This window comes from Odontesthes bonariensis, chromosome 19 (assembly GCF_027942865.1).
Source record: "Odontesthes bonariensis isolate fOdoBon6 chromosome 19, fOdoBon6.hap1, whole genome shotgun sequence".
Taxonomy (NCBI): domain Eukaryota; kingdom Metazoa; phylum Chordata; class Actinopteri; order Atheriniformes; family Atherinopsidae; genus Odontesthes; species Odontesthes bonariensis.
Genome location: NC_134524.1, coordinates 31,750,793 through 31,769,781, shown reverse-complemented (window position 1 = coordinate 31,769,781; position 18,989 = coordinate 31,750,793). Strand labels below are relative to the sequence as shown.

The following is an 18,989-nucleotide window of genomic DNA, read 5'->3' as shown; positions in this document are numbered from 1 at the left end:
ATATTGTCACATAAATCAGGCCAGGAATGATTTATCAACAAATCCTTCTGTAAATATCTTCAGAATACTGCTAAGTGTATAACTGGAAAGTTTGGTGTTAGTAGGTTCTCCATAGTCTGAGATATTGATACTGGAAAAATACAAAAAACTGATTTTGAGAAAACGGCATTTAAAGATTTAAATAGGGGAATTCATTTTGGTAAATTTGGGCGAAACGTACTGCCGCGATTAAACAAAATGTGATGAAATAAACATTTTAATTTATGTTTTCAACGTTTTCTTTATAGCAGGTTGAAAGAACACTTGTTGAAGGAGTAGACTGGCCCAAAATCTAAAAATTGACCACTGCATGAAAAATCACTGTTTTTGCCTGCCGTGTCTCGCCTTAAAAACAAAATCTAAAGCAATCAAACTGATTCCTACAATTCTGAATTAGATTCACCAACTCCAAGTTTATTTCCACCCCCAAAAGTAGGATGGAATTCAGAACAGGTTTTAAGCTACTGTACAGTACAGAGTACTGACTTGTATTCCAGGTTGGGGTTGAACGAGCAAGTTTCCAGAGCTTCCAGTGAGCCGATGATCAGATCGGTGTCCTTCTGAGCAGAGACGTCACTGAGTAAACCAAACAGATTGACAGTCAGTGTCGAGTTAACCCAGTTTAACAATTCAGTGAAGTCACTTTACTTATGTAGTTCCCACTCAGAGAAACGGGGAACAAAAATGGTAAATTCTTTGATTTCTGTGGGAGTACTTTGCTCATACAGACCTGAGGCGCTGGTGGTGCAGGCTGGACAGCACCATGCCGAGCGCGAGGCCAGAGTGGAACTGGACGGCCTGGGAGTCATCGGCAGTGGAAGAGCCCGGCAAACCAGCTTGCAGCGCTGACAGGACCTGGACCAGACCATCCCTCTGCCACACCACCAGCACCGGAACCAGCAGGGACAAGGCCATGCTGGCACAGGAGCGAGCTATGGCACTCGCTGTGTTCTCACCCGAGTAGGAGCGCTAAGAAGGAGGAGAGTCTTAGCTCGATTTGTCCTAATGTCCCATTCTGTTCTGCTCAGATTGTTTTTCTATTAGACCAAGAAAGTGCAACTAACAACACAGCTTAAAAAGGTCACCTTGGAAACAACAATGCTAACAAGATGAACTGCGTCTAAACGTCTTTGCATGCGTCATCTCAATAAAACAGATCAATTCAACAAGGAAGCGGTATGGGCAGTTTGGTGGGATGCAAACGTTTGACAATCATTTACAGATCATGAAGTTTTCTCACGAGGCAAAACCAAAAAGTTAGGGAACTGAAAACCAAAGACAAATTACCAGCATAGCTGAGCTCAGTCAGAATGGAAACATGAGAATGTAACATGAATTCCCATCATCGTCGTTTTAAGTGTTTATTCATGCGCTGTGTGGATGCTTCAGGCACCCGCTCTTTCTGAATGTTCAACGAGGTGAGCTATGTGACACAACCAAACGCAATAATGTGACCAGTGAAAGAGCTCAGCCCAAATGTCAACGCGAGAGATATTTCATTCAAGCCAGGTGATTCAAAGGATTCTTTTTTCCGACTCCCACCCAACATGAACTTTGAACGTCAGTTCCCATGAAGCAAACATTCATTCTAGAAGTGTATGATTCAACTTGTTTGCTTTTTAATGAGGAAGAAAATTGCAATTACTGATCATATCGAATTGCAAAACTTGTAGAAATCGTTATTATCAAGAATCGTGACACAATCGAATCGTGACCAGAGCATATCGTCCCACCCCTACAAGGGTTTACAAGGGGGTTGGAGGCTGTGGCAGCCTCGGTGGAAGATGTTCAGATGAAACTTACGTGCAGGAACCATGGAAATACTTGTCCTTTGGCCTTGTAGCTGCTGCTGATGATGCTCAGCAAGGTGTCCAACACCATGGCCAACCAGCTGGTGGTGGGCACAAACTCTGGTCCAGCCTACCATGACAAAAACACATTCTGAAAGCTTTTTATGTGTTCTAATCACAATGTAAAGAGTGTACAAGTTTAACTCACAGCTTTTAATTATGGCTCTGGTTTTAGGGTTAACAAACTGGAACTAAAACCCAACTAGAGTTATGCATGTTACATACTGACAGAAACACAGAGTGTTACCCCGAGGCTGCCGCTGCTATCAGTGGGCAGGTTGCTCTCATACTTGGCGAGGACAGCGGCCAGGCCGCTTAGGGCCAGGATGGAGTTCCCCTGAACAACAGGACTGTCCCTGAGGAGCACACAACCATCCAGCAGTGAGAAACGTGCCGATTCTTCAGGTCCAACTTTGCATGGTGTACAGTGCAAAGTACAGTCTAAAACCCCTTCAACACAAGCAAAGGACTTACTTTGTAGCAGCTTTAATGGCGTCTGTCAGCTGATTTCTGGCCCTGAGATGGATGACAAAAAAAAAGATAACAAAAGAAAAGATGAGGGGGAGGAGATGAAAGGAAATGTAAGAGGCAGCCATCTATGAACAAACCCTTTCATGTCAGATGAGAGCATCACTCCCCCAGCTCACAGAGCAGATGTTTGCTGTGTGACCTGCTTCATTCCCCTTTGCTTTGCATGTGTTGTATAAAGGTAAGGCTTAAAGCAGAACTTGGATCATATTTTTCTGTTAGTGGTTCATCCTTTGTGCAGATATTGAAACCTTGGTAGTCATCATCTGTTGCATCATCAGCTGTATTTTCTACCCGACTCGATTTATTGTTGGATTCCCATACATTTCACTTCACTCAAAAGTATATAGATGGATTTGAAAGTTTTCTTTTTTCAACCTTTTGGAAAATGTGCAGAGCTGACTTGTTTGCTGAAAAAAAGAAAGCTTTTTTTTTTTTCTTATCTGAAAAGATCTGAACATTGCAGCCGTTTGAAAACAGCCCAGGAGAGAAAAAGCTGTGCAATAAATGCTTGTTTGAAGCATTTTTTGCAACCAAATGTAACTTTTTCATATTTTCAAAAAATAGGTACTTAAACTGAGGTGGAACATGTGTAAAAAATGACATGTACAGTAATTATTTTGCATTATCTGGTATACCTTGGGGATTTGCTGCAGCCTACATTCAGTACATATCATTATTGTCCTGACATTAAAGGACAGAAAACTGATGCAATACTTTAGCAAGTGTACAATAGGCTGCTAAGAAATGCTAGTCAACTTTACACACAAATAATCAAGAAAGAGAATGAAGAATAACAAGGGTTTTAAACATTTTTGGTTGCTTTTATTTTGTTATTCTCTTGTTTCTTTTGTTGAAGTTAAATCAATAGAAAAGAAATAGACTACAACTCCAAGGTTTGAAGGCCACTGAGTGGTAAATGTCTAAATGAGAGGTTCTCACCACAGCCAGGCACAGTGCTGCTGGTACTGCAGCTCCTGTGGGTTCTCTTTGCCTTGTTTCTGCTGCATTTCCAAGTCAGCACGTCGACCCTGAACAAACACAAATTAAACTCAGATCAAACAAGAGTTAACAGTAGTTCATCATATAGAAAACTCAAGGAAATAAGCACTGCACACTGTGCTTGAAAGCAGAAGTCCTCAGACGGCACTGATGGCCGAGTTTGCTAATAATATGTCTTGTAACACTTACAAAAATAAAAATAAAAAAAAGTATCTCATGGACATGTTAAGAAGGTTTAAAACGGGGACTTTAAAGACATGGTTGGTAATCCTGTTCAGAAACACATTTTGTAATACTGGGTGAAATGGTCCGTCTATCCTGAGAGAAATCTATACAAGATGTATTTAGAAAAAGGGACGAAAATAATCAGACCTCTGTGGCAGCTGCAGGACTGAGAAAAAGCTGACCATTGGAGCGCCTACAAAAAACCAATCAGATGCCTCTGCTTTCTGCCTACGCCCCCCTCTGTCGGCTCCCTGCTCCGTGTGCGCACGCGGTTCTACCGGCTTTGGATGAAGCACTGACGGAATGGGGGGGGGGGGGGGCGGGGGGGGTGGAGCTTAGAGGAGGGAACACTTTCAAATCTTGCTAGCTCTCTAGGATTACCTACCATAGCTTTAACATGTAACTGGCACAAGCATTTTGGCTTAACTAAATAGAAAGAACATATGCTGCTATACATGCAAATATTAGAATAGAAGAATACTTTATTCATCCACCAATGGGGGAAATTCAAAAATATGGGGGTGTTCAGTCATGGCAGTGGGTTGATTATGTGCTTTTTTTTTCTCTCTTTTGCAAACGCATCATGACGGAACACGTCAGTTAACTCGCTCAGTGCTGTTTGACATGAGGATAAAAGTAATATGAAATAAACCTACACATTTTGCCATTGAAAATATCTTAATTGGTTAAGTCAAAATGGGTTTTCCATATCAAATGTAAGGTTATAATTACATGATTTTAGTAATAGGTTGTGATCTCAAGTGGGCTGGTCTGAAGCATGAAACTCCAGGGCTGAAAATGAGTCCCACTCCGGCCCTGGTTGAGCTCTTGATCAGTGTAGCAGCTTTCTCATGGCATTGTGTTTATGTTAACCAGTATAATCTTTTACTTCCAGAAGCACAAACCTGCAGGACGGCGTGGAAAGCTCGGCTCATAAAACCTCTCCACGCCTGGGGCAGGAGAAGAGCGCGGTGCCACTCCGAGGGCTGAATGTTCACCTGCACGCCAAACCAAGCGGAAAGTTAGAGTAATGATAAAGTTTATTTCTCACACAGTACTAAAGAGAAGTGTTGGGGAAGCTGTACTTCGTGAATGAGGGCTTTCAGGGTCTGCTGGTAGCTGCGGCTTCGGCTGACCAGGAAGCGATCGATTGGTTTGCCGTCACGGTCTGTTTGCACAGGAAGCTCGTAACACAGCAAGAGTCCAGCTGAAACACAGAAAAAACTTTTCTTTGGAAAATCTAATCATACTGAGGAGGAAGCTTCTCAGCTGAACTAGTGTTTGGGCAGATCATGACCCTTCCACAACCACTCTGTGTGATCCTGCCACACCAAATCAAATCCAAACTACTCTGCTCATTTCCAAGCTCTGTGAAAGCCAGGGAATGTTCTGAAATTCAATAAAAAGGTCGATTTGTAGTTTGTTCATCTTTTTAATGCTATGTTTCAGTGCAATCTGTTGGTTTCCTTAGCTAGGAAATTGTTTTTGAATTGGCTCTATATGAACGAATTGGATTATTTTATGAATAATTATGATTACAATTAATTGAATTCCAATTGGCTTGAATTGGACTTTATTATCTAAGTGTGTTTAGATTACATTTGTTGTATTTGGCGCTATAAAAGCTCAGCTTAAGTTAAACGAGACCGCTGCCTAAAATGAGACTGAGACTGCCAGTGGTCCTCAGTGGATGTTCACTCGTTACAATTTAGGAATTTAAAGAAATTTGAATTTTTTTCTTTTTAAATTTTTGCAGATCTGACGCTGTGACGCTTTGCGGTAAGACGTGTTGCATCACTTCCTGTTACCTTGCTTGTGTACTGTGGAATTTCTTGCTCCGCTTGGAGTTCTGATAATCACTTTATTTCGATCTATAACTTACACAATTTTGCATAGTTAAACTCTATAGCATACTGTTCTGTTCTAACACACTCCTACAGATCTTTAATCTTTATTCTCACTTTTTAACGGTGTGTCTGGTTCTCTAGCGTAGCATGGCTACCGGTTCTCTTCCTCCTTCTCCTGCTTTCACCTGCTCCGTGTGTCAGATGTTTAGTTACTCCTCTGCCTCCTTTAGCGATAATGGTACATGTAACAAATGTAGTCTTTTTGTAGTTTTGGAGGCGAGGTTATCTGAATTGGAAGCTCGGCTCTGCACTGTTGAAAATCAACCGATAGCGAGCCAGGTCCCTTTTGCCAGTGTGGAGCCACCTAGCGTAGCTAGCTCAATTAGCCTCCCCCTAGCAGAACCTGAGCAGCCAGGATTACAACGTGGCTGGGTGACTGTCAGGAAGAGGCATAGCTCTAAAGTCAAGCCCGTTGTTCACCATCGACCTGTCCACGCTTCAAACAGATTTTCCCCACTCAGCGACACACCCGCTGAGGACAAAACCCTGGTAACTGGCAGCTCTATAGTCAGAAACGTGGCATTAGAGACACCAGCGGCCATAGTCAAATGCATTCCAGGGGCCAGAGCGGGCGACATAGAATCCTATTTAAAACTGCTGGCTAAGGATAAACGTAAATATGGTAAAATAGTTATTCACGTCGGCGTTAATGACACCCGGTTACGCCAATCGGAGGTCACTAAAATTAATGTTGCATCGGTGTGTAATTTTGCCAAAACAATGTGGGACTCCGTAGTTTTCTCTGGACCCCTGCCAAATCTGACATGTTTAGCTGCATGTCGTCCTACAATCGCTGGTTGTCTAGATGGTGTCCAGCAAACAACGTGGGCTACTGAGATAATTGGCAATCTTTCTGGAGAAAACCTGGTCTGATGAGGAGAGACGGCATCCATCCCACTTTGGAAGGAGTGGCTTTCATTTCTAGAAATATGGACGAATTTATTTGCCACCCTAAAACATGACAACCCAGGGCTCAGACCAGGATGCAGAGTTGTAGTCTTACACACTTCTCTGCAGCTTCCCACCTGCTGCTACCCACCCAATCAATTAACACAAATGGAGCAAATCCTCTTGTGCAAAAAGAAATTATTAAAACAAAAACTTTAACTGAACAAAAACATCAAACTATTAAATGTGGTTTGCTGAATATCAGATCTCTCCTTTCGAAGTCTCTGTTAGTGAATGAGTTGATTTGTGATCATCATATTGATATATTTAGTCTTACAGAAACCTGGCTGCAGCAGGAGGATCATGTTAGCATTAATGAAGCAACTCCCTCTGACTGTTTAAATGTTCACGTTCCTGGAACCACAGGCAGAGGAGGAGGAGTGGCAGCTATTTTCAGATCAGGGTTACTAATCAGTCCCAGACCCAAGATTAGTTTGAGCTCTTTTGAATCTCTGATTCTCAGTTTTTCCCACGCAAAGTGGAAATCCCAGAAACCTCTTGTTTTTGTTGTTGTGTATCGTCCACCTGGCCCTTATTCTGAGTTTCTGTCTGAATTCTCAGAGTTTTTATCCCAGTTAGTGCTGAGTACAGATAAAGTCATTGTAGTGGGTGACTTTAATATTCATGTAGATGTTGAAAATGACAGCCTGAATATGAACTTTAATTCTATATTAGACTCTATTGGATTTTCTCAGAGTGTTCACAGACCGACTCACTGCCTTAATCACACCCTTGATCTTGTGCTGACTTATGGCATTGAGAGTGAACAGTTAACAGTGTTCCCTCATAACCCTGTCTTATCTGACCATTTTCTGATAACCTTTGAGTTTACATTACTTGACTATACAGTTTCTGAGAAGAAATTTACGTATAGAAAGTGTCTATCAGAGGATGCTGTAACCAGATTTAAAGAATTAATTCAATCATCCTTTTCTTCACTGCCATGTGCAGATATGACAGAGGACGACTACCTAAACTTTACTCCAGCAGCACTTGACTCTCTTGTTGACAGCACTATAGTTTCAATGCGTACAGCACTGGACAATGTTGCCCCTCTGAAAAGGAAGGTAATCAGTCAGAAGAGGTTGGCTCCTTGGTATAATTCACAGCTGCGTGCTTTAAAGCAGACTGCAAGAAAGCTGGAGAGACAGTGGCGTTCCTCTAATTTAGAGTCTCAGTTAGTCTGGAAAGATAGTTTAATAACGTATAAGAAAGCCCTTCGTAAAGCTAGAACTGCTTATTATTCATCATTGATAGAAGAGAATAAGAACAATCCCAGGTTTCTTTTCAGCACTGTAGCCAGTCTGACTAAGAGTCCGAGCTCTACTGAGCCAGTTATTCCTTTAACTCTCAGCAGTGATGATTTCATGAGCTTCTTTATTACTAAAATTGTTTCTATCAGAGAGAAGATTGATGGAGTCCTTCCCACTATTATCAGTGATGTATCATCAAGTACAGCAGCTTTAGAAGTATCTTTAGAACCTGATTTGTATTTAGACGGCTTCTGCCCAGTTGATCTCTCTGAACTAACAACAGCAATAGTCTCTTCTAAACCATCAACTTGTGTTTTAGACCCAATCCCAACCAGACTGTTCAAGGAGGTTTTCCCATTAATTGACACTTCCATATTGGATTTGATCAATCTGTCTTTGTTGACAGGATATGTACCTCAGACTTTTAAGGTTGCTGTAATTAAACCTTTACTTAAAAAACCTATTCTTGATTCAGAAGTGTTAGCTCATTATAGACCTATATCCAATCTCCCTTTTATGTCTAAAGTTCTTGAAAAAATAGTTGCAGCTCAGCTTTGTGATCACTTACACAGAAATAATCTGTTTGAAGAGTTTCAGTCAGGATTCAGAGTGCATCATAGCACAGAAACTGCACTGCTGAAAGTTACCAATGATCTCCTCTTAGCCTCTGATAGCGGACTTGTGTCTGTGCTTGTCCTGTTGGATCTCAGTGCTGCATTTGATACGGTCGATCACAGTATCTTATTACACAGACTTGAACATGTTATTGGGATTAAAGGAACTGCATTAGGCTGGTTTAAATCATATTTATCTGATAGATTTCAGTTTGTTCTTGTAAATGAAGAATCTTCCTCACACACCAGAGTAAGTCATGGAGTTCCTCAGGGTTCTGTGCTTGGACCGATTCTTTTTACTTTATACATGCTTCCATTAGGTAACATTATTAGACAGCATGGCATAAATTTCCATTGCTATGCTGATGATACTCAGCTGTACTTATCTATAAAACCAGATGAACCCAATAGGTTGGTCAGACTACAAGCATGTCTTAAAGACATAAAGACCTGGATGACTCAGAAATGTCTGCTTCTAAATTCAGACAAAACTGAAATCGTTATCTTTGGACCTGAGCGTTTCAGGGAGAAATTGTCTAGCTATATAGTTACTCTAGATGGTATTTCCTTGGCTTCTAGTTCTACAGTGAGGAACCTTGGAGGTTCTAGGACTGCCTTCTTTCATCTTCGTAATATTGTTAAAATCAGGAACATCTTGTCTCAGAGTGATGCAGAAAAACTAATTCATACATTTGTTACTTCAAGATTGGACTACTGTAATTCTTTATTATTGGGCTGTCCCACATATTCTCTGAAAAGCCTTCAGTTGATCCAAAATGCTGCAGCCAGAGTTTTGATGAGAACTAACAGGAGAGATCATATTTCTCCAGTTTTAGCTTCTCTTCATTAGCTCCCTGTTAAATTCAGAATAGAATTTAAGATTCTTCTCCTTACATATAAAGCTCTTAATGACCGAGCTCCATCATATCTTAAAGATCTCATTGTAAGATATTTTCCTAACAGAGCACTTCGTTCCCAAACTGCAGGTTTACTTGAGGTTCCCAGAGTTTCTAAAAGTAGAATGGGAGGCAGAGCCTTCAGTTATCAGGCCCCTCTATTGTGGAATAAGCTGCCAGTAAATGTCCGGGATGCAGACACCCTTTCCACTTTTAAGACCAGGCTTAAAACTTTCCTTTTTTATAAAGCTTATAGTTAGGTCTGTTGAATCTGATAGTGTGTCTGCTAGTGTGTCTTGTCCTGCCTCCACCTCTGGCACCCTCTATACTTTCATTACCCCCTACCCGAACCAGGGTTTGAATCCCATTCCCGCTTATCTTACCTCTTTTATTTCTCCCCTTACCCGAACCAGGGTTTGCATCCCCACCCCGCTGTGACTGGTGTGCAGTTGGTGAGAGGCTGAGGTAGCTTGTGGCTGTAAAAAGATGGTTGTTGTGGTGTAAGGAGCAGATCTATATAGGGAGTATAGGGAATTACTCACTGAGTCTGGTCCTTTATTTATTTATTTATTTTTTCGTTAGCACAAGTTTCTTGTGTTTACCTTGAATCTGTGATATGTTCAGAGAATATAAACCCTAGCAGAGCTCTTAGATCCAAGAACTCAGGTCAGCTGGTCCAGTCCAGAGTCCAAACTAAACATGGAGAAGCAGCATTTAGCTGTTATGCTGCAAACAAGTGGAACAAACTGCCAGTGGAGATTAAACTTTCACCAAATGTAGACATTTTTAAATCCAGGTTAAAAACATTTCTTTTCTCATGTGTCTATGCATGAACTATCTTTTAACTTATCTAGACTGTTGCCTGATTTTAAATTAATTTAAATGATTTAATTTGTTTCTCTTTATATTATTTTATGTATTTTAATGCTTCTTGCACTCCCTGCTGCAATGCTTTTATTTTATGTAAAGCACTTTGAACTGTTTGTACATGAAATGTGCTATACAAATAAATTTGATTTGATTTGATTTGAATAGGGATGGCTCAGGTGATCCTGAAACATCCCATAGTTAAGCTGCTATAGGCCTAGACTGCTGGGGGGCCTCATCTGTCACACCTTTCCTCACTTTATTCTCTTTATGTATATGTGACATTATTGTGGTCATTAACTCGTGTTTCCCTGTTCCAACAGATATCCTTTGAATGGTGTTACAGTGCCGCCGCCGCCGCTGCGGCCCTCCCCCCCTGCCCCCCTCCCCCCCCCCCTTTCTGTCTTCTCAAACCCCAGCTGGTGGAGGCGGATGGCCACCCTTCCTGAGTCTGGTTCTGCCAGAGGTTTCTTCCTGTTAAAAGGGAGTCGTTTCTCTCCACAGTCGCCTCAGGCACGCTCAGGCCGGGAGATTGGACCGAAAAACAAAAAGTTTTCAGTGCAATCTGTTGGTTTTCTTAGCTAGGAAATTGTTTTTGAATTGGCTCTATATGAACGAATTGGATTATTTTATGAATTATGATTATTATTAATTAATTGAATTCCAATTGGCTTGAATTGGACTTACTATCTAAGTGCCTTGAGATGACATTTGTTGTATTTGGCGCTATATAAATAAAAATGAATTTTTCAACAGAAAAGGATAGAAAAAAAAAACATGATCACATTATCTAATTATCTAAAACAAATCTGAATTTGACACCGGAAACACGATCGAGGCAAAGAAAGACAGAAAGGCTTATAGAATATAAAAAGTAGTTTACAATCAGCAGATGAACTGGTGACAGGGGAGGTTTGTCTAACCTCACTCTAACGCGTGTCTGGAAATCTCACGGCCTGAGAATCATCATGTCCCCATCATCATTAAAAACACACCGGCTGCATGCTTGTTGTTGTTTTTATGTTTAAAACATTGCATACTGTGGATTTAAACATCAGAAATGAGCTTCCTGGCCATTGTGATCTCTGTTATTTCGGTTACTAGGCAACATCGACAGCAGAGGAGATGAAGGGGCTCAGGTAGGACTCTTATTACCCAGTAATATTTTTCAGGTTTGCTGTCGACCTGAGAAATATTTCTTTGCACTCAGCTTCGCGTTGTCTTCCAAATGAGTTCAAACACAATAAAAATCTAACTTTAGATGGTAGTTCTGTGTCTGGTTTTTTTAGGGGGTTGGCGCTGGTTTCCCAGTTAACCTCAGCTCTGTGCTGTTTAGCTTAGACTCTTTGCTCTGTCCTTTGCTACAGTTTGATGTCAGCACACAGTAATTTCCCTTCCCTGTTCATTGTCTCACAAAATGAAACGTGTCTGACTGCCTCCATCATAGAATAGATAATCAGAAATAGAAACAGAAATAGATCATCAGCTACAGCTGCAGCTGTATAAGAGCACAAAATCTAAAGACAATAAATAATTAAACTCACCCCTGTGATTACACACATTTCAGCAAATTAGATCATTACAAAGTTTTGGTGGTCAGCTATAAATTCAGACAATTAGAATTGTTCCATTGAAGGGGTGTCTGGGGCCAGCAATATAGCGGAGTTGTGGAAGCAACACTACTCTGAACGGATACGGGTCGTTTAGGCCATTGCCGTTTAGGCCCCTGTCGTTTAGGCCCCCCTGCAGTCGTTTAGGCCAACAGAGGAGTCGTTTAGGCCCCCCTGCAGTCGTTTAGGCCAACAGAGGAGTCGTTTAGGCCCCCCTGCAGTCGTTTAGGCCAGGCTACCTGAGCAGCTGAAATCTTTATTATTGTACATTCGTTTTTATAAGATATAAGTCAGCTCTACTGGTCTGTCTGGGTAGCCTACATATCTATGGTAAATATTGGCCATGTTTATTTTGCAGTTATTCATAGGATATAAACATTAAGCATTAAAAATCAAATCAAATCAAATTTATTTGTATAGCACATTTCATGTACAAACAGTTCAAAGTGCTTCACATAAAATAAAAGCATTGCAGCAGGGAGTGGAAGAAGCATTAAAAATACATAAAAGAATATAAAGAGAAACAAATAAAATCATTTAAATTAATTTAAAAACAGGCAACAGTCTAGATAAGTTAAAAGATATTTCATGCATAGACACATGAGAACAGAAATGTTTTTAACCTGGATTTAAAAATGTCTACATTTGGTGAAAGTTTAATCTCCACTGGCAGTTTGTTCCACTTGTTAGCAGCATAACAGCTAAATGCTGCTTCTCCATGTTTAGTCTGGACTCTGGACTGGACCAGCTGACCTGAGTCCTTGGATCTAAGAGCTCTGCTGGCTTTATATTCTCTGAACATATCACAGATGTAAACCATCAGCAGGCTTTTAAAATCTATTCTGTGACTGACTGGAAGCCAGAGTAAAGATTTTAAAGCTGCTGTGATGTGTTCAGATCTCTTAGTCCGGGTTAAAACTCCAGCAGCAGCGTTCTGGATGAGCTGCAGATGTTTAATGCTCTTTTTGGGAAGTCCAGTTAAAAGGGCGTTACAGTGATGGAGTCTACTGGAGATGAATGCATGGATGAGTTTCTCCTGGTCTGTTTGGGAGAGGAAACCTTTAATTCTGTTGATGTTTCTGAGGTGGTAAAATGCTGCCTTGGTGACAGCTTTGATGTGGCTGCTGAAAGTCAGATCTGAGTCTATCAACACTCCGAGGTTACGAACCTGGTCAGTGATTGTAAGGTTCCGAGTCTCAAGATATTTATCAACGCTGACCCTCTTCTCTTTGCTACCAAACAGAATGATCTCAGTTTTGTCTTCATTTAATTGTAGAAAATTCTCTCTCATCCAGGTGTTTACTTCCTCCAGACACTGACACAGTACGTCTGCTGGGCTGCAGTCGTCCGGTGACAGAGACACATAAAGTTGTGTATCGTCTGCATAACTGTGATAATTGATGTTAAAGTTCTGCAATATCTGACCCAAAGGGAGCATATACAAGTTAAACAGAAGAGGTCCAAGAATTGAACACACACACGCGCACGAAAGACGCTTAAGAGAACTGCGAGTTGCTTGGAAATTGGAAGAGGAGATGCAAAACTACCAACAAACGTGTGAAAATAAACCACATGCATACATTCGTTGGACAATAGGCCTAATTATTAATAATAATTCGTTATTTACGTGGTTGATACACGTGAACACAAATTCACTAAATATTTGTTTATTTTACAGTTATTCGTAGGCCTATATATTCTGCTGAAATTGTATTTTATTTGTTGTTTAGGTTGAGTACAAGGGCAATTGCCCTAAGATGGGACTTGGCCTTTGTTTTTTTTTATGCCCCTACCTGCTCTGCATCCAACAGGCTAATTCGATAAAGTGAATATAAAAGGAATATGAAAGGAAAACAGCACCATATCAATCAAAATCAACACTTTATTTATCCCAAGTAAGGAAAGAAAAGGCACAAAGTGTAGGGAGCCCTAGGCTGTACAGGCACACACACACAAACACACACAGCAAAAGTGCAAAAGTACAAATTGTTAACATCGCCTTTAAGTTAATAAATGTTTCCAGTGCAAAATACAGACCAAACAGGTCTATCAAAGTGGCTAAGTCAAAGTAAAAAATTACCTTATTTACAACATATCTACATGACACAGTTATGACACAGCGGGCTCTGGGGCGAAGCCCTTACATTCTCGTCACAACTGTATCTTCACCGTTGGCTGTTGCCTACTGAATCTCCTGATCGCTATAATGAATAGTCTACTTACTGTAGGGATTATTTTCTTGGTGTAGGCATATATCATGCATAGGCCTACCAAATGCAATACAAAATTGATCGTCTTTCAAGGCTATAGTTGGGCCTAAATGTAAAGCAACGTAGAGGTGGAGTAGCCGTGTGTGTGTGTGTTTGTGTGTGTGTGCCTGTACAGCCTAGGGCTCCCTACACTTTGTACCTTTTCTTTCCTTACTTGGGATAAATAAAGTGTTGATTTTGATTGATATGCTGCTGTTTTCCTTTCATATTCCTTTTATATTCACTTTATCGAATTAGCCTGTTGGATGCAGAGCAGGTAGGGGCATAAAAAAAAACCAAAGGCCACGTCCCATCTTAGGAAGAACAGGACTTTAGACCTCCTGTATGCCAAAGTCTGACCATAACCTGGTGCGCGTACAGGGGGAACTCAAGGTCCGGCTGAGAGAGGCAAAGGAGGAATACAGGAGGAAGGTGGAACAGAAGCTGCAGCGTAACAACATGAGGGAGGTCTGGGATGGCATGAAAACCATCACAGGCTGCAAGAAGAAGGGCAGCAGCACAGAAGAGGGGGATGCTGGGAGAGCAAACCAGCTAAACCTGTTTTTTAACAGGTTTAATTCTCCAGCTCCCACAGCCAGTGACTGCCCACTTCACACCCCCATCACTACCATCATCACCTCAGACGGCAGAACACCCCCACCCGCCACACCCACGGACATTTCAACCCCTCTCCCCTGTGTTCAGTGGCAGACTGCTGTCTCAGGTGCCGTTTACACATACCCGGGTATTTTGAAAAACGAAGACCTTTCCCTTCGTTTGTGCCTTTCGTTTACACACAAACGGAGTTTTTTCCTCCGAAAACGAAGCTAAAAAAAAACTCCGGCAAAAGTGGAGATTTTTTAAAAACTCCGTTTAGCGTTTGTGTGTAAACTGGTTGAAAGACGAAAACGGAGTTTTCAGAATGGAATGCGGAGTTGTCGTCATAGTACAGAGCCCCGCCCGTATCCACCATAGTGGCAGGATAACGCCATTCATTGTTTATCTGGCAAGCATGGAGGTACTAGCAGCATTTATTTTGTTGAGAGCTATACTCGCTTGTGTGATTTTGAAAATTACACTCCTACAAAGTATTGAACAACAAAGGCGCATTACGGCGCGGAGGGCAACAATTGCGGAGCTTCTGTTGGCAGACAGAGCCCGGCCATACCACCGCCAGCGACGGCGATTCTGGATTAGACCCGGACGGACTGCTTTATGGTGGGAAAATTTTGAAAATGGCTTTGTTGTCCCGGAGGAATGGAGGGAAAATTTCAGGATGTCACGATTTTCACTCCTTTCCCTAGCAGAACTGCTACGCCCGCACATCCAGGGTGAGAGTACTCACATGCGCGCTTCTGTTGATGTTGTGAAGAAAGTTGCCTGTCAGTGGTTCTCTATTAGGCTTCTGATTGGCTTGTGTGGAATTCTCATTGTTCTAACACTGCCACCGTCAGGCTTGGCGTAATTTAACAGCTCCTGATAGCGTATTTCTCCGGATCAATGTAGACGGGGTTTTTTTTAAAAACGGGGCTGTGTGCACGGGTTTTTTTTTGAAAACGAAGGTTAGAAAATATGCGTTTTTCAAAATACCCGGGTATGTGTAAACGGCGCCTCAGTCCTGCTCCACCAACAGACTGAAAAACTCTCTTGTTCCTCTGGCCATCAGGCTGTACAACAGCTCTCAGTGATGGCACTTCGGAATTTCACGGATCACTTTATATTTCACTTTCATGTCACTTCACTGGTCACTTTATGTTTTTATATTTTACATTCTTAAACAGTTTTTTAAATTCTTAGATTGTTTTTAAAGTGTTTATTATTGTATAAACATTTTTACTGTTTTATTATGTCTGCTACTGGATGCTTGAATTTCCTTCAGGATCAATAAAGTATCCATCTATCTATCTATCTATTATGTGATCAGGATTCCAAAAATATTCTCACAAACCACGAATCAAACTGGCTTTTGAATAACAAATTATTAGGTATTAATAAAATTATTAGGTATTAATAATTATTGTCCAACGAATGTAACGGGCTTCTAAATAATTACAGCATTATTGTCCAATGAATGTGGCAAAGCACAATTTTATGAATTTATAAATCACCATTTATTAAATAAAAAAAAACGTTTCCACACTAAAGTTGGTTATTAAATAATTTACCATAGATATGTAGGAAGTCGGTTATTAAATAATAATTTACCATAGATATGTAGGAAGTTGGTTATTAAATAATTTACCATAGATATGTAGGAAGTTGGTTATTAAATAATTTACCATAGATATGTAGGCTACCCAGACAGACCAGTAGAGCTGACTTATATCTTATAAAAACGAATAAAGATTTCAGCTGCTCAGGTAGCCTGGCCTAAACGACTGCAGGGGGGCCTAAACGACAGGGGCCTAAACGACTCCTCTGTTGGCCTAAACGACTCCTCTGTTGGCCTAAACGACTGCAGGGGGGCCTAAACGACTGCTCCCTGTGGCCTAAACGACTGCAGGGGGGCCTAAACGACTGGGGGCCTAAACGGCAATGGCCTAAACGACCTGCTCCCCTCTGTGATGTATACATGGTTGACAATATTGCTAATAGTGACACTGTGGGAATTACATGTAGGGAAGTCCAGCACGCTATCACACAGCTAGCTGATAACAAAGCTAGTGGTCAGGATATGATCACTGCTGAGCACCTCAAGCTTGCTAGCCCAAGAGCTGCAACTCTTCTAGCAATATGCTTCACAGGGCTCATGATTCATGGTATTTTGCCTCATACTATGTTGTCTGTTACACTGGTGCCTGTTATTAAGGACAAGGCGGGCAAGGTGGGGAGCTTGGACAACTATAGGCCTATTGCACTAGCCAGTGTGTTATCCAAGGTCCTGGAAAGAATTTTGCTTGATAGACTTAATAGCTATATTGGCACTACAGATAATCAGTTTGGCTTTAAGCCGAAGCATGGCACTGATCAATGTATTTTTGCTCTTAAGGAGATGGTGGAGATGTACAGAACACAGAATTCCTCCATTTTTATTTGATTTATTGATGCGTCAAAGGCATTTGACAGAATAAATCATTTTAAATTGTTTTTAAAACTCAGACAGAGGGGTGTCCCCAACAGTATAATTAGGATCCTGTCATACTGGTATGCCAACCAGACCATGCAGGTCAAATGGGTGGAGGTGCTCTCTACACCATTTGGGGTGGGAAATGGGGTCAGACAGGGTGGATTACTCTCTCCCGCTCTTTTTTAATATTTATATGAATGACCTGTCTGAGCAACTGAGGGCCTGTAGGACAGGATGCATGGTTGGGAATGCACTGCAAAACCATCTCATGTGTGCCGGTGATCTAGCCATCTTCTCCCCCAGCAGTACTGGGCTGCAAGAAATGCTACATGTTTGTTCTAATTATGGATTGACTTTTGATGTTAAATACAACTGCAAGAAAAGTGTTGTGCTTATATGTAAAAGTAAGGAGGAGAAGGATCTCACTTTTCCTTCTTTTTATTTGGCAGGGCAGGCTTTACCTGTAAGTAACAAAACAAAGTATCTGGGACATATAATTACCGACCAAATGTGTGATGATGATGACATCTTCAGGCAGCGCCGCATGTTATATGCACAAGCTAACATGCTGGTAAGGAAGTTTCACTGGTGCACTGATAATGTTAAAATTAGCCTGTTCAAGGCATACTGCACCCCCCTGTATACTGCCCCCCTGTGGGCTAAGTATAAAAAGGGTAGCCTGCAGAAACTTCAAGTTGCATATAATGATGGGCTGCGCATTCTGCTTAAGAAGCCCAGGTGGTGCAGTGCAAGTGAATTGTTTTGTGGTCTAAGGGTCAACACATTCCATGCATTGTTGAGGAATTTAATGTATAAATTTATCTGCAGATTGGATGGTTCATGTAATCAAATTATTATGCTCCTGTCAAATCCTGCGCTTAGTGCGGTGCGATACCAGTCATACATGTGGAAACACTGGTACAAGTGTCTTTTATAAGTGTGTTTCTGTTTGTCTTTATGTATTGTCTATGTACTGTGTTTTGATTTTTGAAAATGGACCCTGAGTCTGGAAATAAAGTTGATGATGATGATGAGTAACATCTTTACATCAGTTCCCATGCAAGAAGGTGGACACAACAATGGACATAAAATCATATGCTAGAATCTCCAAAAACTACTTCAAATGTTACCACAGAGGTGAGTTAACATCGATTTAATCACCTGCAAGTCCAGGCTTCAGCCCCGGCTGCTTGTTTTTCTCATAGGTCATGAGCATGAATGATGGGATTCCAGCCACCGTTTTACCCTGGTCTGACCGCAGGCTGCCCCCCCTCAGGGCAGAGAAGTACACTCCTCGTGGCATCTGACTCATCTCCTGTTTCACCAGTGATGTCAGGAAGAGCTCAAAGGCTGAGAAGAAAAACAGGAAAAAAAGATTATACGTTACAATTCCTCAGGAGGAATGGATTAGTTCAGTATTCCTACCATATACCTGGCCTGGCTGGAAGCATTACAGCTGGAGACTGAACCCAGAGAAATAGACTGAAGCTGCCTGCTGTACCACAAGCTACCCACATGTGCTAATGCCAGAGAATAAGTTTAATGCACCTGGTTGAACAGACATGGAGGTGAGAGCCATCAATTTCACGTAAGATGAGCCTGGAATGGTGAGATCCTTCTCCTCCTCCTCCTCATTCTTTTCATCCTCCTCCTCCGTTTCATGGATCTTCGTGGCTGGTCTGGCCTACATAGCCAACAGAGAAACAGCTGAATCATCAAGACGGTTTAAAAGCTAAAGCTTAGGCAAACATTAGATCCCCCCCGGCAATCAATGAAAAAGGAAACTGAAAAGGCCAGCTGACATGTTTTTAAATTACACAACCATTTCATGTCGCGCTTTAAAAGAACACGTCATGAAAAAAACTTTTTGGATGTTTGACAGCCAGCCTTTAAGCCTCTGAAATGACTACCAACTCAAAAGCTGTGACTAAAAC

General features: G+C 41.4%; 1 protein-coding gene across 1 annotated transcript in view; it reads right to left on the bottom strand.

Moving 5' to 3' along the window:
- Positions 1 to 18,989, bottom strand: part of focad (focadhesin) — an 86,949-nt gene that overhangs the window by 14,865 nt on the left and 53,095 nt on the right. Inside the window, exons 19-28 of the mRNA XM_075450597.1 lie at positions 18,604 to 18,739; positions 18,217 to 18,405; positions 4,730 to 4,851; positions 4,550 to 4,642; positions 3,360 to 3,448; positions 2,364 to 2,405; positions 2,137 to 2,245; positions 1,843 to 1,959; positions 770 to 1,008; positions 526 to 615 (exon numbers count right to left, since the gene is read on the bottom strand). Coding sequence (XP_075306712.1) covers positions 526 to 615; positions 770 to 1,008; positions 1,843 to 1,959; positions 2,137 to 2,245; positions 2,364 to 2,405; positions 3,360 to 3,448; positions 4,550 to 4,642; positions 4,730 to 4,851; positions 18,217 to 18,405; positions 18,604 to 18,739 — 1,226 coding nt within the window. The remainder of the gene's footprint in view (positions 1 to 525; positions 616 to 769; positions 1,009 to 1,842; positions 1,960 to 2,136; positions 2,246 to 2,363; positions 2,406 to 3,359; positions 3,449 to 4,549; positions 4,643 to 4,729; positions 4,852 to 18,216; positions 18,406 to 18,603; positions 18,740 to 18,989) is intronic.